Source organism: Triturus cristatus, chromosome 7, assembly GCF_964204655.1.
Source record: "Triturus cristatus chromosome 7, aTriCri1.1, whole genome shotgun sequence".
In the NCBI taxonomy this organism is placed as follows: Eukaryota; Metazoa; Chordata; class Amphibia; order Caudata; family Salamandridae; genus Triturus; species Triturus cristatus.
The window spans coordinates 405,280,488-405,304,016 of NC_140590.1; the positions used below are offsets into that span (position 1 = coordinate 405,280,488).

Below are 23,529 nucleotides of genomic sequence, written 5' to 3' on the forward strand. Positions count from 1 at the left end.
GTCAACTTGTACTTTGACTCGAACGTGGGCGGCAGAATGCACTGCTTTCCTTTTGAAACCACCAGCTCACCCTAGAGTCACGTGACGTAAACGCCCTCCTTTCTTGCTGAAACCCGAGAGAAAAATTCGGGGAGCAAAGAAATATTGTAAATTCGGCGTAAAAACAGGTCAGAAAGGGGAATGATAATTCAGTAAAAAGTGAAAGCACCTTACTGCAGCATCACGCGAGTTGAGCGGCGCGGCGGCAAAACTAAAAGCAGCTGCAGCATCCCGCAAGTGGTACACGCTCCACAGCGATATATCTGTTTTCAATCATCGCGCACGCGTTTGGGCACGATAATTGCAAACAGATGTCGCCCGTGCGGATAACCGCAAGCAATAGGCCGCGGGCGAAGCAAAGGCGGGACATGTGCCCGCCTTTGCCCAACTGCGTGCTGTCTTTCTTAGGAAGACTCACGCAAAAGTCAATAGCCTGTGACGAAAACAAAACCGCACGCATGAGCGTGTGGTCAAATTTTAAAAGCCCCTTACTAAAAGTCTCGCAGAGCAGCGCATGTGCGCTGCACTAGGCTCGACCTAAAAATCACCTTCACTAATAGATGCATCTTTAGATTCTGAGTTCAGGCATACTAAACTTTATCTTCTTATCTAATTCCCCGGGCCAATTATGTTTATAAGAGGTTATAAAGAAACTCCCCATTCTTTCCTATGGGGAACAGGGAGGCTTGCAATAGCGAAAAACGAAATTGGCCGTAATTCAGGACATGCCACACACACACACACACACACACACCAGGGCATGTCCTACCTTTCACACACACTGCACCCGGCCCACAGGGGTACCTTGGGCCTACCTTAGGGGTGGCTTACATGTAAGAAAAGGGAAGGTGAGGTACTGGCAAGTGTGTGCACTGGCCAAGTCGACACGTGCAGTTACAAACTGCGCGCAGACTCCTCAATGGCAGGTCTGAGTTACCTTTTCAGGGCTAATCACGTGGGGTGGCACAATCAGTGCTGCAGGCCCGCTAGTAGCATTTGATTCATAGGCCCTAGCACACTCAGTGCACTTTACTAGGGACTAACAAGTAAACCAAATATCCAATCATGGAAACACCAATCCAGAACACAATTTACCACAGAAGCACTTACACTTTACCACTGATCAGCAGTGAGTAAAGTGCACAGAAACACTACGCCAGCAAACACAGAGTCAAAACCGGGAGGTCAGAATGCAAAAACTCAAGGAAAACATGACAAAAGATGGCAAGTCTAACAATCGCCTACGGCGTATTCACTTTAAAAACATACAATCTGTTGTATCGCACCCCCATCATGGAGCATAGGATCGGTATGGTGGACAACGACAGATGTGTGCGGTGCTCTGCTACCGGCGCAGACTTCGCACACCTGGCCTTATCATGTCCTAAGGTTTCAGACTTTTGGAGAGGTATGCTCTATAGTTAGCGATATCACTCAGGAGCGCATTGTACTTGACCCCCTGCTGTGCCTCCTGGGACATGTCAGAGTCATCTCAGACACAAATCGTTAGCTTGTCGCAATGCTACTGGTGCTCGCCATCAGACAGATAGTAATTCACTGGGGCCAGAGACCGGCACCAGATGTCAAACACTCGTTAACGGATGCAGCTCGTTGCCAGACGCTCCTGGGTGAATTTTGGGACCTGTTGCCTGCCGCAAAGAGACCTCCTGATATATGGGTCCCCCTCATGTCCCACACCTTCACCGACTAGCCAACCCAGACGTATCTCGAGAGGGCTCCAAACTCACTGACGCCCACACCACTGAAGCGGATTCCGACACGCCATATAGACCACCCTAGTCACGTACATTTCTATTGCTCCATTCTTTTTCCCACTTGAGATGCTGCGCCATACTAAGCATTATGAAGTATCCCTATTACAGTGTAAACTACTCTAGGATTGTAATGTGCGCCGCAGTTCCTGACAAAATGATGTTTGTAACATGCCAAATGTTTAATAAAGGTTTTTGAGAAAAAAAATTTATAGCAACCCCACCCCCTCTTTTGTCAGAGTCCCTGTTGGAAAATATGATTCGGAAACCCGGAGGGATAGCCAGGGTCAGAGTCGACTTAGATCCCTCCTTAAGCCACTTTTCTGTCAGAAACATCACATCCAAGGTATTGTCTGACAGCGATAACCAGATATCGTCTGCTTGTTTGGAGAGTGATCTGCAATTAATCAGACAGGCTTTAATTCTGCCTGCCAACAACCTCTGAGCGCCGGGAGTCATGCCCTTGCTCCGGGTTGTCCCTACTGGTGCCTCTAAGGTAAAATTGCAAGCCTTGCAGTGGTATGGGAAACCAATACTCACTAGGTTAGTGGACTAGTCTTCCAAACACTGGTTCCCCCTTAAGGCTAGGAGGAAGTCACGACGCCAGGTAACCTATCTGAGTAGCGTGGCTGGTGCTAGCCGTGATCGCGACACGGACGGGCACAGGCGGGCTTGCATTTGGTGTGCCCGATGCGCGTCAGCAGTGCGGTGTACATTAAATAGGCACCAGGGGAGCCAGACAACTAAAGCTAGTACGCTCACCCTTCAAAATGGAACCTTAAAGTGTCCCTGACGAGCAGAGGAAAGATGGCGCTCCGCTCAGTGTGCAAAAAGCAAAAGACACCAGATGTTTGAGATTAGATAAGTGCTCATGCAGATATACCCTTGCATGCAATATAATGCACCCAGCCTTAGGGTTACAAGTCTTGCTGTAGGGGCGACTTAAATATTACATGCAGTGAACTTTGGCCTGGTACACAGAGTGTGCCATGGTGAGTTTTCACTCATGGTTAGCACTATGACAGTCTACAATGCAGACTGTATTCAATTTGTATGGGGGTCCCTTGGGATGGCATAATACATGCTGCAGCCCTTAGGGACCCCCTCTGGTATGCATGCCCTAGGTACCACTTACTAGGGACTTACAGGGGTACTAAAGTGTGTGCCAACAGTGCTAAGAACAGTTGCGGACGACGGCGGACACAGTAACCGCACTTCCCTGCTGTGTTCCCTTCGTAGTTGTGTTGTTGCTATGGTCAGACGGTGTGTACAAACAACTCCAGCACCTGCAGTCATTGGGGGCCAGCTGCTAGGCAGAGACAAAATGAACCGGAAGTTGAGAAGTGCACTACTCTGAAGCAAAGTTTGTTTCTCAATAAGTCATACAGTCTTGTTTGTTTTGTCTTGATAAATCCATTATTTTCATAGGTATCTAAACAATTAAAGTTAGCAGCCAACGCGTTTCGTTCCTATACAATGAACTTCTTCAGGGCAATAATGTGAGGTACGGTCTTGGGGGCGAAGGTGCAGAGTTCCCCCTGGTCTTTCCTGTGAGTACAGTGTGGGCTTGCTCCAGAAACTGGAGTCATGGCACATTGAAGTTGCAGGAGCACAGTTTAATGTAACTGTCTAGGTCTCCTTGATAATGGCCAATATGCGCGGATACTGAATAGCTAGCAGCAACCGTCGGCTCTGTTAATTTGTGTGCCAATTGTGTTATAATTAAGGCTCCCTGTTTTCCGTTTTTACTGAGTTGTACAGATCAATACAGACAGAAAACATTTACTTTGTCTGTATTTATTTTTACATATGGATAAAAACGGAAATTGGGTTTCTTTTGGAGTAAATCTAAATACTGTCCATCATGACTGCCAGGCCAATCGCTGTTTGGATTGTTGAGACGGTTAAAAAAGAAAAGAGTTTGAGTAAAGAGGCTGTAACAGCAGTAGATATGCACAAGGTTGATACTAAAATGTGCACATTTTCATATAAGTGCATTGATGTATCTTCTGCGAGTGTTCACAGCATTGAAACCTGGCAGGCACTCAAGCATGAGTACATATTTATCAGTTAAATAAATGTGGAATAAACTAATTTCTGCTTCATTTTCCCACAAAACTCAAAATAAATATGGATAAATACAGACGGAAATGTAAATAAAACCGGGAGCCCTAGTTCTAATTAAACCGTTTATTTGTTTTAAGGAAAGTCGTCAAAAAACATCAGTGGCAAAAATAGGGGGGTGACTTACAAAAAAGGTCACTTTCCTACAGGGAGGATAGCAAGCTACGGAGCACAGCTGTTATTAATCCTTGAGAAGATCGATGCATCGGTGGCAATTTGGTTCCAGCGGTGGTAACGGAGGAAAAGTCCCAATAAGAAATCTCCAATTCTACCTTCTAGACCAATTCCAATCCGGCTTCTGTGAAAGGCATAGCACTGAATCAGTGCTTGCCCACATACTGGGCATTGCAATAAAAATGTTGGACCAGGAGTAATCTTGCCTTCTAATTCTCTTGGACCTATCTTCCGCATTTGACACAGTTAAGCATGATAGCCTACCAGTTCACATCATTTCTCCAAAATAGAACTCGTAGATTCAGGGTTAATCATTCCCCATCTCCGGTCACAGTAGGGGTCCCACAGGGTTCCTTCCTCTCACCTACTCTAACTTGTTCATGGAGTCTGACAGAAATTCTGAATTCATCCAACATTCGCTACCACATGTACGCTGACGACACCCAATTATACCTGAAAGTCTCCTCCCTCAACTTCACTCTACAGAAAACCTAAAATTGGCTGACATGCAACCACTTTGAGCCAAACAATCTAAAAATCAAATCCGTCCTAACTGCTCCACCCAATCAGTCACCTGTCATTGAGGAATGGTTGAAACAACTACCAGCCCTCAACTGCATGACACAAGTTATTGATTCAGTGAAATCCGTGGGAATAACTCGACAAGAACCTTAACATGCAGAAACACATCAGTGCGACCACCAAAGGAGCAAACCTCCAAATGAACATCCTAAGAAAACCAAAACCCTTCCACCCACTATTTCAAGTCTGTAGTCCAAGCCCTAGTGATTCCCAGGTTGGACTCTGGAAGCGCAGCCCCCTGCAGCTTGCCGAGATCCAAAACGGCTCCTCTAAGGGCCTCTAAACCCGGATGCAAGCCTCTTCACTGCATCATAAAGAAAAAATGTTGTCCCCAATTTAAAATCCCTCAGCTGGCTACCTTACGAAGCAAGAACAGAGTTAAAAATTGCTTTTATGACCCATAAAGCCCTACACTTCAATACCCCGAGATACCTTGCTCAGAAGCTGGATCTGTCTGGCGGCTGCAGATTCTCCAGAAGCTCGAGCACCTTACTGCTGAAGCCACAGAGATTCAGAAAAAAGCAAACCTACAACCGAGCTTTCTCTGGTATTGCCCCGAGCTTTTGGAACACCTAGCACCCTGAAAGACTGAATCCTTCAACAGTCACTTTCAAGAAAGAAGGTAAAGTACCACTTATGAACAAATTTATGCTCTAGATCATAGGATCTCCTCTCTTCGGATGGTTCCCAACATTTTACACTCATGACTACTTCTCTCCTTTTATGTTATTGTGTTTGATTTAATGTTCCTAACACTGTTTTGTACCCCTCCTTATCAGGGGTGATACCAAATCCTTTATTGTTTTCGACTTCTTATACTATTGATTCTATTTGTCTCTTAACCATTGTAAAGCACACGGATACACAAGGGTCATGCTTGCGCTATATAAAACATTCTAAATAAATAGTCATCACCATGGTCTTCCAGTCAACGCCGGTCAGATGATCACAGGGGATTTTCGGGTCCATACTGCCTCCGTGACTGCACGGGAAGAAGACAGCAGCCCAACCTTGGCAGGGCCTTGGTAAAGAGATCACTTTTTGGACAGCTCAATCTGTTGAAGATCATTTCCATCACTTGGGGTTTGAAGCTCCCACTCACAATCCTCTAAGTTGAGACTTTTGGTACCAATGGCAGAAATCTTGCCAGGGAGGCATTGCATTGGATAACTATTGGTGGAGAAACAAAGCTCTACACATCCAGTCCAGCACCTGAACAATATTCATAGGGAGGGGAATATGCGTGGAAAATTATCCATCAAGTTCAACTATTCGTTGTACATTCAGTCTAAGGATTACGATCTGTCCCCATGGAAGTTTCTACTTCTGCTTCACAGTGCCTTTTGGTTAGGGTGACCAGACGTCCCGGTTTTCCCCGGACGGTCCCCGTTTTTGGAGAAGTGTCCCCGTGTCCCGACACTTTTCTCCAATTCAATGAAATGTCCGGGTTTTTAAACAGTGTCCGGGTTAAACATACAAATGTCCCAGTTTTTCATTTGTTTCGGTTGTTTGAGCATGCGCGTGCATGCTCTCTTTGCACTGATTAAAGCGTGACGTTTAGGTGAGCGTTGTAGCAGGAAGGGAAATCGGGCTTTGAATGGGATGGGGGGTGGGGAGAGGTGCTCCTTTCATTCCACAGCGCGAGGTTCAGCGCTTTGAATGTGACCTCTGTCTCCAGGCCGAGAAGTCAAAGGATGCAATCTGCATACATTCACACCTGAATGCCGGTCACTTAGGGTGCTTCCAGAGATACCTTTGTTTTGTTAATGCAGCGCTCCTGCTCCAACAGCTACTGATGGCAGTGCGTCTTTGAATGTCTTTATTTTGTAAAAGCCTACTTGCAGGACCTGCTTATATCCTTGTTTAGAAACAGTAACCTGTTTGTACTTAGTGTCCAGGGCCGGCTTTAGGGCGGTGCGAGTGCCACCGCACCGGGTGCTGGCTTCCTGGGGGCGCCGTGTTTTAAAGTTTATTATGCTTTTGAAGCACCTGCTGCAGCGTTTCTTTACCCCCAGCAATTACCAGGCCTCACATAAATGTCAAGATAACTCGTGTGATTAATAATCTTCCTGGAGAGAGATCAGCATTTTTTATAGTTGAGGTTTTGACTTCGGTGAAGTTAGTGTAGAGGGTTAACATGCCTGCTGCAAAGAACCTGTACCAAGTAGATTACAGAGTGCGTATGATGTAAACAGATCAGCAGATTACTGCTTTCAAAAGAGATATATCCTTTTGTTACTTGCAATTTATAACTTAAAGTCCTGATAGAGAATAATGAGCTATTAACTTTCATCCTAGAACTGCATACACACTGCAAAGTATACATTATTAGAGCATTGATTAATGTTGCAAAAAGGGATAATTTGGCTAGAAATCGATTCTTATTATTAAAGAAAACTCCCAACTATGCTGTTTCTTTTTCGACTCTGCGTTTGTGCTTCTCCACACAAAGCACTCTTAAACTATACTGCCTACCAGTATGGATGACATGTGACTCCCTACACTTTTAGTCCTTTGGCTTATGTAACATTTCCTATACACTGATTACACATGCATGATTGATTGTCTCTGTGTAATGTGTGTGTGATGCGAAGTGCTCGGACACCCTACACTGGTATGAGTGGCGCTATATAACTAATTCAATGCATCTGAGAGAGTGTGGTTATGGAGACTTGGTCACTGTTAAAGGGTGCTAATGAGAGAATCCGTGGTGGAGGTGGTCTTGGGGGGGCGCCAACAAACACTGTCGCACAGGGCGCCACCAGCACTAAAGCCGTGGTCACCAAATATAGCAAATGTTGAGGCAAAGTCTGTTTAAATGGAATTAATGGTTACAGCCAATAAAAGACCTCTGATTTGTCGTCTGTAATGCTTCATCTCGGTCTGTGGAGGGAGCTGTCATTATAGTCCTTTTTCTATGTCCATGGCAGCTGTCAAATAGTCCTACCTTTATGTCGATGGTTACTGCAAACCGTAGTCCTACTTCTATGTCTATGACCTGTCCCCGTTTTTTGTTTTGAGAATCTGGTCACCCTACTTTTGGTGCCTCTGATTTTTAGATTTCCTTTGCTTCAATTGAGGTGATTAGTGTGCATCAGAGCTGGAAAGCCTGCCTCCTCTTTGCAAGCCAAGGCTCTGTCAAAGTGTTCGGCCTGAGGACTGGGTGGTGCTCTTCCAATTGGCACATAGCCAGAGCTGGGCTTAACCACAATGGAGGTGGAGAAGAGAGGGGTCTACATAAATAGGCTACAACTAAGCCTGAATACCTACAGGAGGAGATGAGCTCAACTCACAAGAGGAAGTCTTGGGTCCCCGACTCCTACCTGGGGAAGAAGGTGTGTGTGAAGGGAAAGGGAAAGTAGTGTGTGAAGGGAAGAAGGGTGCAAAGACTGGCTTTGGTTCTTAATCAGAACAGGCCAGTTGATCACACCACTCAGCTAGTCTATATGATGCAAATGGATTAACAACAAGGTCAAAGTTGGCCATACTAGAACAAGGTGTCTAGTACAGTGATGGAAATGGTTTTGTGATTAGGCACTTTTTTCTTCCTCAGGGTGCTAGCACCACTTGTGTAGGTTCAGTGAGGGTGACATCCATGCGGGAAGGAGGTCTCTGCAGCAAATACCTCGCTACGTCTCCAACACAGACCCTGTAGCCTTCTCTGAACTCTTTCTTCTGATGAGGAAATCCAATAACTCCAAGGGTCTGTGCACTATTACTCTGCATAAAATGCTGGTAGTTGGATTGCAATCTCGTTCTAACGGTAGTACACAGACCATAGTCATGTAACATATTACTTCTCTCCTAGCAAAATACACAGTTTATGCAGATCCGCTGCTGCCTAATAAACATATCAAGATGGAAGGGGAAAAACAGAACAAACTGTTCGGAGAGACTTGAAAAGACTGGAATTAGGCCCCAAATATGGATTTTTGCTCAGCATAAGCAGGTTGAGACCCACGGGGAAGGACTGCTGCTGGCAACCACACGCAGCACTAGCAAACAAACCTCTGTAGTAACCGCTCCAAAAGCAGTTTTCATTTCTGACAATATGGCAGGGATGGTCACAAGTTGAGAATACATAAGAGCCAGAATAGAAAATTAAGTCATTTCTCCAGTGTGTTGATCTGCAAGAACAAGGCTACACATGGAAGGGGTTAAGGACAGAGGAGGACAAATCTATCTCAGCCAAGAGTGGGGGGTGTGGGAGTCTCCGACCAATGGATATATTATCAATCAGCAGAACTGAAATATCTAGAAGACTAGAAAAAGAGTTAAACAGACCAGACATGGTGTATGACGGACTATACATTGTCAAATACAGCACTATGGGATATTCCATGGTTGCCAAAACACAACTACAACACAGATCTATAAACTTGCCCAGTAAAAAGGGCACAATAGGGAATGGGATAACATGGATTGCAGGTTAGGATTGGCCCAATTGCCTTTCCCCTTCACCCCACTATGAAATAACCTGGAACTGACCCCTGATCAGAAGGGGAGCTTTTGGGCATGTAAGGAGGAAACTGTTACACAATTCACAAAATTTTCAAGAATGTAACGGTGCAATGGTTTGCAAAGATAAGTAAATGGTTTGGACAACAGGAAGGTGAAAGTTTTAGGTAGCACCACAAGCCCATAGTGTAGGAGAAGATGCATCATGAATTAAAAAATACACAGTAGTCTCAATGGTGACGGTGCTCAACAAATAGCCTCTCAATATGTAGTGTGTCTAGATCGCTCCACTCTGCATAGACTGAACATACCACACTTACACTTCAACAAATCACTTGGTGCCTTATAGATTATTTCTCAATGTGTAAAGTAAGTCTCCTAACGCAGAAGACCAGTAAAATAATCTCAGAGAAAACTCTCATTGGGTAGGTAGAAAGCTGAACCAAAAGATGAGCTTGCACCACATCTCATCCCACTAAAGAAAAGCATAAGCCTATAGAAAACGGTCACAACTCTTGTCAGGAAAGAATCTGAAAAAAGGGTCAAAAATAAAAATGCTGCAAAATAAACTTAAAAAAAAAAAAAGTAACTGAGGTTGAAAAATGGCAATGGAAAAAATGATGTCACCAAGAAAACAAAGTATCAGAAGAATTACTTTGAGTGGTCTTGGATTCTTCAAATATTATAAAACAGAAATAGGGTGCGAGTGGCTGCCTAAATTTAGATGCTTTTGGGTGGATGGTGGATGTCCGTTTTGATAGCAGAATCCCATTTCTACTACAGTCTTTAAGGTCGGAAAATTGGGTGTATTTCTTAAATACATTTAGAAAATATCTGTAAGCTTGTGTTTTTGATGATCATATATAACCAAAAATGTGAAAGTGAAATTAAAACTCCCCCCAAAACTACATTAGTTCTCAAGCAGCATATGTCACAGCATGCACCTATGATTATCTTGTTCAATGCTGCCCTGTCTTTAGCCCCCATGCCAAGTTCTCATGGAGGACTGTATACGGGTTTGTCTAAGAAACCCACCTGTGCCACATTGAGGTGGTATGAAGACACTGCGCCACATTACTTATGACAAATGGTTAGTCAGAAGAGAGGCATCCAGCTGTACCTGCATAGGCTGCATGAAGCTGCCCGGTGCTCCAATTGTCAGCCGACCAGATGTCTGACTTTGAGGGGTGGGAGCTCTCGGACGGTTCTGTGCTAGAGGATATACATTGGTAAGTGGTGCCAGGACTTGGTTTGAGTTTGATCTTCCTGCACCCATAGCAGAATTCTGGACTCTCTGAGAGTTTGAGATTGATTGAGGGGCAGGCATAGAAGAGTTTGTAGATTGCAAGATGCCCCCTTTTTCAGAAACAATTTTACCTGCCAAAAAAAAAAGGAAACAAAAAAGAAACATTAACTCAGTACACATTTTAGAAACTCGTTCAGGAGACATACATTTATATGTGACTGTGGATGGTGGCTAAGAAAGTGTGGAAAGAAGAGCATAAACCAGGGCTATGCAACCTCTTTTGCAAAAGAAGCTACTTATGTTGAATGAAAATTAACCCCAGCTACTATATATACACTATAATAGTGACTGCATCAGACATGATTGCAGTGGCAGTCACCATAAGCAAGATACTTACAATTCATCAGTCATAGTTGCCGACAGCATTATATAAAGGCTTTGTGAATGTGGAATTCATCTACCTGAGTAATATATAGCTGCAATGCCTCAGGCACCAAGGTCAAAATAATATTAATCTCTCCAATGCCACATGATCACTCAAAAACCTGCTTTCAATATTTTGAAATCTTAACGATTGTTCTCCAAACATCAGTGCAGGAAAGTGGAATATTGGGTAGTGTGGTTGTGAGACCTGACTATTTAATAATGCCACAATCTATCTTGTTCCGATAGGTTTCTTTAAGAAAACCCTTAGCTTAGTCCTGGGTAGCTTGGGCACAGAGCAGTCTGGCTTAATCAAAAGAATAAGTGCAAAGCGATTAGGAATACCAAAAACAACAGGTAAGAAAGCGCATGACTTGGGGTGGCTGTCTGTTGACCAACGTGAGTACATTACACAGCCTTTTGATGTGGAAGATGTAAAATTGGCAATCATGTCCCTGCCAACTTGTACGGCGGCCGGCCTGGATGGACTCCCTAGTGAGTTCTACAAGGCACCCAGACTCTTGGATGTCTTTGCGGAGGCATACGACGGGGGCACTCTCCCTCCCACGTTAAAAGAAGCCCTCCTTGTTATGCTCTTAAAACCAGACAAAGCTGCTAATCAATGAGACTCCTACCTCCATTATTAATATCAACGCCAAAATCTTGGCAAAAATGATCGCCAGTAGGTTTTAACCCCTCATTCCTAATCTAGTTCTCCCGAACCAGTCGGGTTTTGTCCCTGCCCAGTCAACGGCACACAACTTGCGTACTGTCTTCTCCACATTACATTACTTCGAGGCTGATTTTCGGGCAGTTGCTTTGTTGCTCGACGCAGCAAAGGCATTTGATTCCCTGCACTGGGAATATATGTTCACTGTCCTACTCCGAATGGTACTGCCGCCCTTTTTTTTTTTTTTACGATGGATACAACTATTATATGAGGCGCCTGCGGCGCGAGTCAAGGGCTGGGGTTCGGATGCTTTTCCTATTAGACGTGGCACGGGGTAGGGTTGCCCCCTGTCGCTAATGCTTTTTGCGCTAGAGCTATTGGCTTGTAAGATCTGCAGGCGGCACGTGCAGGCAGCGTTTCGTTTCAGACAGCAACCATTAGTGGTCACGCTATATGCAGATGACATGCTTCTCTATGTCCGCAAGCCTGCAACGTTTCTCCCAGAACTGCTACACGAAAAAAACCCATCAAATTTGAGCGCTATTCTGGGCTTGGCATTAATTGGGCGAAATCAACAGTTTTCCCACTGACGGCCGGTACGCTGCGTGTGGATGTGGATTTCCCCTTTACATGGTCCGCTGATCCAGTAAAATATTTAGGGGTATGACTGCAAAGGGATCCAGATGTGGTGATTTCTGAGAATCTAAATTATCTGTATGCCCCAACGTTACCGCTCGCCGCGCATCCGGACATCTCAGCTGCACAGGAGCCGGCTGCCCTAAAAACTTGGTGTGGTGTGAATAACTCCGATAGGAGATCTATATAAACAAGGCCAATTCAGGTCTCTTTCTGACATACAAGGCGGCAGGGACCGGGGTATGATGCTGGGGTTCACATATGTGCGTGTGCAGCAGGCAATTGGATCCATATATCCTGATTATCCAGCAGAACCCAAGATACTGATGGCGCTGCAGGCTGTGCTAGCATGAGAGGAACGCAGGGGCCTTATTATGAAACTGTACAATGCGTCCCTTAGGGAAAGGGAAAATCCGGACTCCCCTTCATATAATAAATGGGTGGTGATACTAGGGAATTAATTATCGCCAGATATGTGGAGATTCTGCTGTGCCCTGACAGGTCGCTTAACGGCAAATTGTAACCTCCGTATCATTCATTTTAAATACTTGCACCAGTTATACTACACACCGCTGCAACTGAAGCGCTCTGGTCTGCGGGAGAGTGCTTGCTGTGTTCGGTGTGGGCAGGGTGATGTGGATTTTATGCATCTTGCATGGAATTCTACAGGAATCTACCAATTTTGGACCAAGGTCACGAATATGCTTACTAATGTCATATACGAATCTATGCTGTGTGCTCCTGATGTCTGCCTGCTGGGCAAAGAACCTCAAAACTTGCAACCGTCGTTTATTGGCTGTCTCGACCTTGCTTGCTAAGAGGGCGGTGGCACAATGTTGGGGGTCTAAAATTACCCCTACTCTGAAAAAGTGGGTCCGGGACCTACTTTACTGTAAAGAACAACTCGGAATATATGCCGAGGAACTGCCAGAGTCTTCAGGCCCTAAAGATTTCTGGGCCCCGTTAACTGTGTATCTCCTGGGCAACCCTGATTTGCAATAGATGCTAGGTATTGATGCACTAGTTATATTTAACTGGTCACTTATTGAGATAATTGTACCATCTACAGTGCCGCGGGGGTGGGTATCAGTGGGAGGAGGGAGGTGGGTGGGGGGGTTTGTTCTTGATGGTTGTTTTATGACAATGAAAAATGCTTGTACCGCTCATACATAGATGTTTTCCTCGGTTGCAACTTGGGGGCCTGACTGTCTATGATGCAAGCTGCTCAAACAAATAAAAAATAAGAAAAGCGTATGACTCAAAAATTCAACACCAATTTATAAAAATAGAGTGCATTATTATCGGTAAATAGACATTAAGAAATTAAAAATCTAATGTGGGTAACCGGAGATATGATTTTCCAATGGAAAGTAAAATACTTTAACTTAGTCTTTTAGATGCAATAAATTGTTGTAAGCTGTTTGTAGCCAATGGGCTAAAACGCCTATTGGAATTTTTTCGAAGGATAGCCACCATGCGCTGCAGCCAGTCACAGGTATCACTCGGGTCCACGGTATCAGTTTACCTGCACTAGTTAGCAGCCAGTGTAATTTTCTCCTTTAAAGTGGCCCAGCCAAGAAGTTATCCTCATGCTGAAGTGATGCGAGTTTCCCTGGGGCCACCCTGGGACCCACAAAACTCTGGGCCTCAGGACTCTAGGTCCATGTTACAGCAGGGAAGTCCTGTGCAGGTCCAGTTGCCACTGGCCAACTGGTCACCCAGATACAGCAGGTTCAGCGGTTGTTTACAGGTCAGCAAATCCTTTTTTTTCTTTCTTGTTTTGAGGGACCAGAGTCCCTTTTTAGGTCTCGCCTGCGTTGCAGCACATGCACTGCTCGCTGGGGAGAAATCTTGAGAGGGATTTCAGAAAAGGGCTGTAAGCCCCACCCCTCATTTCCATTGGCTGGCGTCAACGTTTATGCTAAATGGTGGCCTGCCATTGGAAATTATGTTTTTTTTTGTGAACGCCCTTTCGCCTCCGATCCGACTTGGTCACCTGCTTTCTTATCTTTATGGGGCCATGTGTTTCTAATTAGAAACACATGGCCCCACAAAGACAAGAGATCGATGCTCGTTGTGAAAAAGGGGCCCCGGACAATGGCACTGCCCGGCTGGGGTGCTGCGCTGCCCCAAGGATGTGAGCCCCCCTCTCTGCACAGTTTAGCATTCAAAACCAATCAAACAGGGCCTGCACTTTTCAGTGCCAATACAAGAACATGCGGACGTGGAGCTGTGGGGCGGCTTATAAGATGCCCTGCACTAGCTGAGCAGAGATACACTCAGATACAAATATTCAAGCAAGCAAACACCCCCTCCGGTCACGCGGCGCGGCTCCCGTTGGAAGTGAGAACAACTCTGCTAACTGCATTGTGGGGCGGGAAGCTTCCTGTGTGTATTGATCCCTTGCTGAGAGCACGGTCTCTCATGGGGCTGCTTTGTCTGGCAGTCACTTCCCTTTAAATTTGACTGACTGAGGGAGCCTGGTTTATTTGTAAGGGCAACAAGGCTTTCAATTCATAATTCCGGCAGCGGGGACGGGTGCTAATGACAGAGCCCTGAATAATGAGGGTGCGCGGTATTCAAGGCAGGAAGGAGCTTGCCAAATGACGGGAAGTAGTTGAAAGGGGGAGGGGGGGGGGGGGGGGGGGGAGTGAGTGGGCATGTAAAAAGGGGTGAACGAGATCACAGGCGTTATACGGACAAACAGGGGTCCTTAAAAGGTGAGGGACAATGCAAAAGAAGAGGAAACGGGAAGAAAGGTGCAAAGCGGCCTGCAATCCAATAATTAATTCTCTGACGAGTTTACAGCCTTCAATAGGACACCGAGGCCTTCCAGTTACTGAAGAAAGGGAGGGGGGAGGTCAAACCAAGTATAGGTCCTGGTGTTTGTTTTTTGCAGTTTTATGTACGGCGAACTTGGCCCAAGAGTACTGTTTACGGTCACCCATTGATGTTACAAAAAGTCATATTATTGTTATAATTTTACTTGCAATTTTATTATACAGCTTGTTCCTCGAAGCTAGGAATTTCATTTGGTAGGACCTCTGAAAAAAACACAGAACCCCCAGATTAAATACATTTAAAATTCTTCTTTTTGTAACTCTAATAAGAGCTATGCACCCTTTATAAGTATGTCACTCGAACAGCTAGTTGCACGCGGGGTCTGGCTGATTGGAGATTGCTCTAAAGAGATTAAGAGCCTCTCTTCTCGCGAGACTGTTGTATTAAATCACCGTGCGCCGATTTTGAAGCCAAATGCAATGAGCCAGAAGACAATGCCATACAACATGGGGGCTCTCTTGTAAGCCATACCCAATTAAAAAGGTATAGGCCTGTTAGTTGGATTATACATAGGTGGTAAAATCCCTTCCGTATTATAAACCCAATTATATGTGGATAGTAACACCTAGATAGAGCCTCTTTTACATCGGCCTGCTGCGAAGCACATGCATGTTCCGTTAAAACAGTTACACAGTTTGCATTAAATTCAATGATGGCTTCCTAAACACGCAGCACACAGTGCTTGACGTCGACAATGACTTATAAACAAAACAAATATCGAAGTTCAACTGTAGCATCAGCGCTCCTGGGAACAAAGGAGAGAAGCACACATGTCCGAACAGCAGGGCTTTAAGTGGCATGATAAAACGGAGGGGGTCTGTCAAAAAGGTGTGGCCTATGTAACTAAGGTGGCTTAAAAACACCTAGGCTGACAAGCATTGAAAATGCAATAGGTCTCGCCTTTAATTAAGTTAAAGCCATTTTCTTTGCTAATGGTATTGTATAGCAAAGCAAATGGCTTTAACTTAATGAAAGGCGAGACCTATTGCATTTTTTTTTTTTTTATTTTTTTTTTTTAAGTTTTGAAAACCTTTATTTGAAACAGTACGGTACACAGCAAAGAGCCTACAACCCAGCGGGCCGGCCGCGAAAAACACATTTGGATGCATATCTGATCACACAGCCCCATGCCGTCAACCCGGAGGTACGGCGGCGTTAAGGAGTGTACACGTATCGTGAGGTAGAGAAGAATGTTACTTGTCTCAGACTTAAGCAAACAATCACAAATTTGGTCAGGTTGCCCAGGAGGCATAAAGTGCCGAAACTTCCAACTCCCCCCCCCCCTCCCCCTCCCGAAACATCGGTCAGCACTGCGTTTTATGTGTGCCCTTAGCTAGCCAGCACCCTCCCCCCCCACTCCCAGCTCCCCGAGTCGCGGTAACACGGGTCTAATCGTCTCCGGGGTCATCTTGCACAATGGAAGGAGGTTCGCAGATTCCCCCCCTAAAATCATTCCACTTGGACCACACCTCAACCCACTTGCGCGGGCACCCTCTAGCCACATATACTGTCTTTTCCTGCAGCATGCACCAGTCCATGTCGCTGGTCCAGTCTGAGAGTTTCGGTGGTACAGCGCTGCCCCAGAGCCTGGCAATGTTTCTTTTTGCTACCATTTGCCCGAGCGTCACCCAGATCCTCCCTTTTGGCGGCAGGTCAGTTGGTTCCCATATGTTGAGGAGGCACCTCTTGGCTTCGGGGCGAATCTCCACCTCCCAGACCTCTTCCATCTCCCGCACCACCCTCCTCCAGTACCTCTGAACCTTTGGGCAGTCCCACAGCACGTGAAAAAAGGTTCCATCACCTCCGCACCCCCTCCTACATAGCGTCGTGTCAGCCCTACCCATCATATGTAATCTTGTGCAAGATATATAGACTCTGTGTAGGATCTTCAATTGGATGAGCCGCAATCTGGCCGATATCGCGACCTCACGTGGAGAAGCCAAAGCGTGCATCCATTCCTCGTCATCTATTTCCAGCCCTTCGGCGACCTATTGCATTTTTAATGGTTTATCCCACAGACCCGTTCTACATGCTTGGCACATAGATTTTGTTTGGAATAACAAATAAAAGTAGTATATTGGATACACTTCTGTTTTGAAGTAATTTACGCCATGTTTTTCAACCATGATATACCATCGGTTTACACCCAAACGCTAATTGAAGACAGTGCTACCATGCAAAGAGCTGCGGTGCTGTTACTTAAATAAACAAGAAAGTAGTCATGTGAACCCTGTATGAGGCCCAGTATGTTATAGACAAAGCAACATTATAGCCTCAAGTGTTTGATGGTGCTTTCATGTGTGATAGTGAAGAAAAAGGAGGATCAGTAAAATATAATATTTGTCTACGATCACACAATTTGGTTAAGCGGGGAAGCCGCAAATAATCCACGTTTTCTGGTTTCACTTTGCACAAATCATCCATTAAGCAGGTATCTAGTTCTCTCCTTTTCACCTCAACTGTTGATGCTTTGCTTTTATCTCTTTTGTGCATGAGGGTAGAGGGTGGCACGCAGAAAGCACATGAAAGCTTGGCTCGTTATGGGCTCAAAGTTCCAACGGGACCTCGAGCTGAGCCAGAGCCAGGATTCAGCCTGGCTCAAGCTTTCAGCAGCTTGACCACCTCTAGTAAGCATGAGTAACTGCAATTCCGTATAATGTATATTGGCGATATGGTCTGCTTTACAGGTGTTACTTCTTGAACAGGGGAAATATTATAAAAATAAAAGACAGTCCTCTGAAAGCGGGACTGTCCGGGGCAATCCTGGACGTCTGGTCAGTGGTCACCCTGTGTGCTCTCAGTGCCTCAGTCCCCCCGACCGCCATAAACACCTTCTGGGGCCTCCGCGCACACACGCTCATGTGTATTTATTATTACTGAGGCCGCTGGCAGCACAGCGCCGTCCTCCATCCCTTGTGCTGGTGCACTATAGCGCTGGCCTCTGGTGTGCATCCTGACCTGCATAGGATCTATTCTGGAAACATCCCTTACGTTACAAAACTATTTGTCTAGAGCACTCTAGAATCGTCACACGTTGTATGTGTGCTGTAGAGGGCATCACGTGGAAGGTTTGCAGAAATAAAACGCCCCTCCTTGTTAGCGCCTGCTTCAGGGAGGTGCTAGCTTTTGTCTCAAAGTCCGGTCTGGGGTCTTTGCCTCAAACCGCGGGTGTCTGCTGAGCTGCGCCCAAGACTCACCCAACTGGCGTCCCTCTGTGTGTAAAGCGCTGCAGCACAAGGTGCTATGTGCCCATGGAAAGGGTATTCATTGTGCTGGATTATAACCGCACTTGCAAGAGTTGCCAAAATGAAGATGAAGCGCCAAGAGGCCGCTCCCTCCTTGTGCGCAGCAAGTCCAGCGGCATCAGCTCGTCCCGCGGGAAGCTCTGGAAAGTGTAGCGCTCGTATTGAGCGCCTCTCTCGCCGGCCAGCAGCAAGACAAGGAGCAGGGGGCACATGACGGCCAGCAGCATCTGTAGCCTGGTGTGGAGAGGAATGGTGGGTGCACTGAGCCTGCCGGTGCGCTGGGCTGACCCGTCCATGTACCCACAATTATGGATACGGAGGAGGCCGGGACTCTAAAAGTTTCTACCCCGCTTCAGTCGGGTTCCCCACAGCTCGGGCGAGAGGAGTGGCAGCCTTAGCCCCGGGCTTTCCCGCACTCATAGGATCAGCCTGCCAAGGGGAGGCGAGAGGGGCGTGACAGCCCCTGGAGACAGCTTTCGTAACATGGATGCAGACCGCATTAATTAAACAAGCAGGACAACATGCGCAGCCGGGACAGGGGCTCTGGCAATGGCAATGGCGGCATGGTGCGATTAAAAAAAAAAACAAGGCTGATGGAGCCCCTCTAAAATACCAAACCATTTACACCCTCCCCCCCCCACTGAACACACTAATTAAACTTACCTGTTGTGGAAGGCGAAGATCGTTGGAGTGGGTGGGGGGAGGCGGGGGAAGTGAGCGCGGCAGCGCAGTGATAGCGCGTTTACTCTCGCTATTTTGACAAGATGTCGTCGGACTGTCCACAGTCCATGCGAACACGCGCATGCTGTCTGCATTGGACAGATGGTGAGAGCAGCCATCTTTGTCCATACAGACGCGTGCCTGCAAGCGTTGGGGAGAATTGATTCCAAAAGGTCTTCTCTATGGTTTAGAGCAGCACATGCGCTGCTTTCGACAGGCGAGACATAAAATCTGAGCTTAGCATAGTGTGCCGCCCGACTGGTATTTTGCTGTCTGTCACTGCATTCAGATATATAATACAACAAGCAAAATTATACCCACTAGCCAAGCCTATTGGCTTTGTCACTGGTTGTTAAATGCAGAAGATAAATAAGCAAAAACGATGGCTTCGTTGTATTTAAAAATGAAAATCCTTCAGTTCCGATATGACGAGACTCTGAAAGACCTACAACGAGTCTCTTCGAAGTTATATCAAATGCAGTGAAGGTTGATACTGCTGCAACAATGGAGAGCCCGATAGAGACCTATCTCAGTATATGCTTTTTAGAACTGCCAGGTGCTGAGCACCCGCAGGACCCTGCCCACTTATAGTGCTGCAGAACAGTCTAGCATATTCTTTGGATTTCAACGTGATTTTAATGTGTTTTGTAATGTCATTATGTAAACCGTGGCCATGGCTGCTGCAATGTGGCTCAGTTATCTAAAGAACCCTTAAATCAGAGGTCAGATCGCATCCCATTGCAATATCGATTTAGTGCTTACAGCCCTAAATGGGATGCTGAAGTGCTTGATACACAGTGTACACTGTAACTGACCTTCCCCACCCAATCTGTCTTAAGGTTCTCTGCCTCAATTTGAGAGAGAGATTGGTTTTTTGTATGAGGGCAATATCTGCTTTTTTTATGAAAATGTGGGACAATATCTTTTACAAGAGGGGTTGGAGTGCCATGGTGCTAGGTGGAGCGCCTTGGGGACAATACATTGGGTGAGATGGAGAGGGAGTAGCTAAGGGTTGCTAGCGTATCTATAAGACCACTGAGGCAAATATAAGGAAGGGGTCCGAGCATACACAGAGGCCAAGGGAAGGCATATGGGGTCAGAGGAAGGGCGAAAGGGCTGAGTAAAATGCAGGGAAAAGCCTCTATAAGGAAATCAGAAGATGAGAGAAAATGCTGATGGTGCTGTATCAAGCTAGTGGATTGTGTACGTAGGAAACAGTAAGGTTATGTGCTGCACTCGCAACTGTCAGCTGCAAGTCCAGACTTCCTCTAGAGTCCTGGGCCACCATAGGGTTCTAACAATGGGCATTAAAAGAGAGTCCGTAATGCCAGAATCAACAAATGTGGGCTGGAGTGTTGATGGGAGAGAACGAGGGAACATACAGCCTAGGGTCATAAGAATATTGGAGGCCAGGAATGCCACAGGGTCAATACCTGTAATACCAGCTGTAGCCAGACAGGACGCCTTGCAAGGGATGAGGAGAATAATGGGTAGGGTACTCAGCCGAAGGTGAATGCTAGTGCTAGGAACACTCCAAACAAAGTCCAACAAGAAAGGCCAGATAGCGGGCACTAGACAAGCGGAAATACAGCGGGGGTTCCAAGTCAAGAAGACCAAGTGGAAGACGTAGTCATCCCCAACTATGCAAAGTGGCAAAAGAGGACCCAGAAGGGGATTGTGGGGAGGGCAATAGAAAAGGTTTGAAGCAGCAAAGCACTGACTTGCGGGATACCAAGGGATCCAGGAAGTGAGGCCAACAGGAGCAAAAGCTGCAGGAGAGAGCACGAGTCCCGAAGGGAGGGAGAGCAGATAAGGTGGTCTGCGGGGAACAAGATAACTGGAGACAATGGTGCGTTATTGGTTATGCTAAATGGAATCTTACGATTGTAACTGAGGCTTTTTAGTCCCTCCTGGTTACCACCCTGTCCTCTTCTGGCCCCGCCCACCGGGACTGGATCTTTTACTGGCGGCTTTACACGCTCTCCTTTAAAAGAGGAATCCCTGTGCCACTGGGATCGAGCTATCCTGGCTGAAGAGGGGTGAAACCCCAAAACCGGTCCTAGGATGCTTGTTTCCGGTCCATGGAGGACCTGGCTTGGCGGTTCGGGCTGGACTGTTACCATGAGGCACAGGGTCGAGAATGATTTGCATATAGCCAGTTCTAAACTGGGGTGGCATGGTGAGCAAAATAATGATGGATTTAACCCAGATCTCTTGACTGGGGGCGAAGGTTTTGATTTGTTCTGCATTCCGTCCATCAATTGTGTCTCTTTTGCCTCCTTTAAAAGACAGCAAGAACTCTATTCTTTTCATTGTCATCGCTGTTCACTTTGGCTGCGCTGGTTTGTTTACGGCGCCGCTTTCAGTGCAGGACACGCTGACTTCAATGGACCCCGCAGCCACAGTCTGCCTTTCCCACCTCTGTGTGCATACAGTGCGCTTCCCAGCAGTGCTGTCTCGTACCGCTCACCTGTCATCTCCTATCCGGTGCACCAGTATTGACACAGGCAGCCCCCCCATTTATTTTTTTAAACAGTGCGCTTCCCAGCAGTGCTGTGAGGCGGCTCCTATCAGCATTATGTAATCACGGCTGCCATTTTGAGATGAACAGACTGATCACAATTTAAACACACCTCACTAAATCTATGTGGGAAAGAATACGTAGCTATCAAAATTAAGTGGAAAAAATATAGTCATGAAAAATGCATGTTACATATTTCACCATTAAACAAAATACAGAAATGCAAATCTGTGTATTTCTATTTTTCCTTACTTTTCATTCGGAATAATTATGCAAAGCAAACCATATCTGGTTAAAAGAAAAAACCAAACATAGTTGCTTTAATGGTATAGAAACGAACATTGCTTGCAGGCATGCTTAAAAACCGTGCCCTCAAGATGGCGGCCTACGCTGACTGACCACAAAATAGAGGCTCGAGTCTATGCTGTCTCAGCAGCAGGTGTGGGTGTCTGAGACACCACAAGCTGGCGGCTTAGCACTAACAACAGCAACAGTTACTCCAGCTCCACCCTGGCTGGATAACCTCGCATTTGAAATAAAAAAAATAGTCTTCAGATTTGGTAGATCTTTAACGCCCAAACATAGGCAATGTCTTTCTAAGGCTGGTAGTTCATTGTGCACAGGGCAGTTCCAAGGACAACTATTCGAGCCATTAATATAGAATAAATATTTATCTAATATGATCGGGAGTTAGCAGGAGTATTTGGGAAGGCAGCTCCGCCATGACCTGCATTTCAAATGCTGCCTAGAACTGCCACCTGGGTAGGACACCATTGTTACCACATTATTTTTTTCTGTGCCTTCAGTCTCCCATAACAAGCATTTGCAATGCAATAGGTCTCGATTGTACGAGAGTTTAAGCTATTGGGATTGTAAATGACAATGCCTTCTATTTAGGTTTTAAAAACTAAAACCAAAATAAAAGGCATTGTCATTTACAATGTCAATAGCTCAAACTCGCGAAAATGCGAGACCTATTGCATTGCAAATGCTTGTTGTTAAGGTCACAGGCTTGGGGAACACCTCGTGAAGGTCTGGAGACTTGGTCCTCAAGAAGGGCCTTCATACTCCAGCAGTGGGCAGGCATTCCTGACAACTGGGCTTTTAACAGGCTCCTATAGCTTTTGTTGGCCCTGAAGTTTAACAGGAGGCTAGCTACCTAGCCCTTAGAGTCACTTCTACCCTGGCACAAGTGGAGCTCTTTTATACGAATAGGCAAAACATTCACAGTCCTCTTTGTCGGTCACCTGGGTGTAGCAGGTGAAGTCCATTCTTCGTTGCAGCATCTTTGCTGGGTCCAGGAAGCAGCATGGCAGTCCTGTTTTCTTCCAGTAGTGACCGGAAAGCTTTAGGTCTGGGGTGCCAATTTTATGCCACCATCTAGGTTGTGGGAGGGGAGGACTCATTAGCCAATGAGGGAAAATTGTTCCCTCAAGCCTACCCTTCCCGCTTAGATCACTTCCTGGGGGGTTTACTGAAAAACAAGCCCAGGATACCCCTCTCTGCCCGAATCCAAGCTGGTACACGCCTTGTTTCGCCGTGAGGAGCCCTGGGCACACCCCCAGGGTGCACACAGCATTAACCATTACTCCTGGGAAACCGTTTTTGCAACTGCTTTTCACCGTCTGAAGGAGATGCCAGCCTGTCTGCCTACACAAAGGAGGAGTTAGGCAAAGGAGCAATCGCTGTTTGCTTAATTAAAGCAGGCATCTTTGGCGGCCACCACCTTCCTGCTTCAGCAATTATCTTTGATCCCTTTTTCGGGGAACCTTTCTATTAAAACTTACCTTAAATCAGGAATCAGCAATTAGTCTGGTTTCAAACAAAAATTAATTTAAAGCCTTGAAGTAATATCTTTAGTGGTCCTAAATGGAAGTTAGCACTTTGCGCTGTGGCTAGTGAAAGTCCAGGTTAGCCAATGGTACCACTGTTCTTGCTGCAGTGAAAATGGCAATTTTGTGTTTTCACTGCCAGGGCATTTTAAACTTTCTTTTTAATAACAAGCACCCTGCCTGGTGGGCTACCAAGGTGTTCGCTAGAGGTTGCTTATTAACATAATAAATAAAATTTTAAAAAAA

General features: G+C 46.0%; 1 protein-coding gene across 1 annotated transcript in view; it reads right to left on the minus strand.

Annotated features, from left to right (window-relative positions):
- Positions 1-23,529, minus strand: part of TRIM28 (tripartite motif containing 28) — a 563,778-nt gene that overhangs the window by 284,477 nt on the left and 255,772 nt on the right. Inside the window, exon 9 of the mRNA XM_085616663.1 lies at positions 10,270-10,526. Coding sequence (XP_085472789.1) covers positions 10,270-10,526 — 257 coding nt within the window. The remainder of the gene's footprint in view (positions 1-10,269; positions 10,527-23,529) is intronic.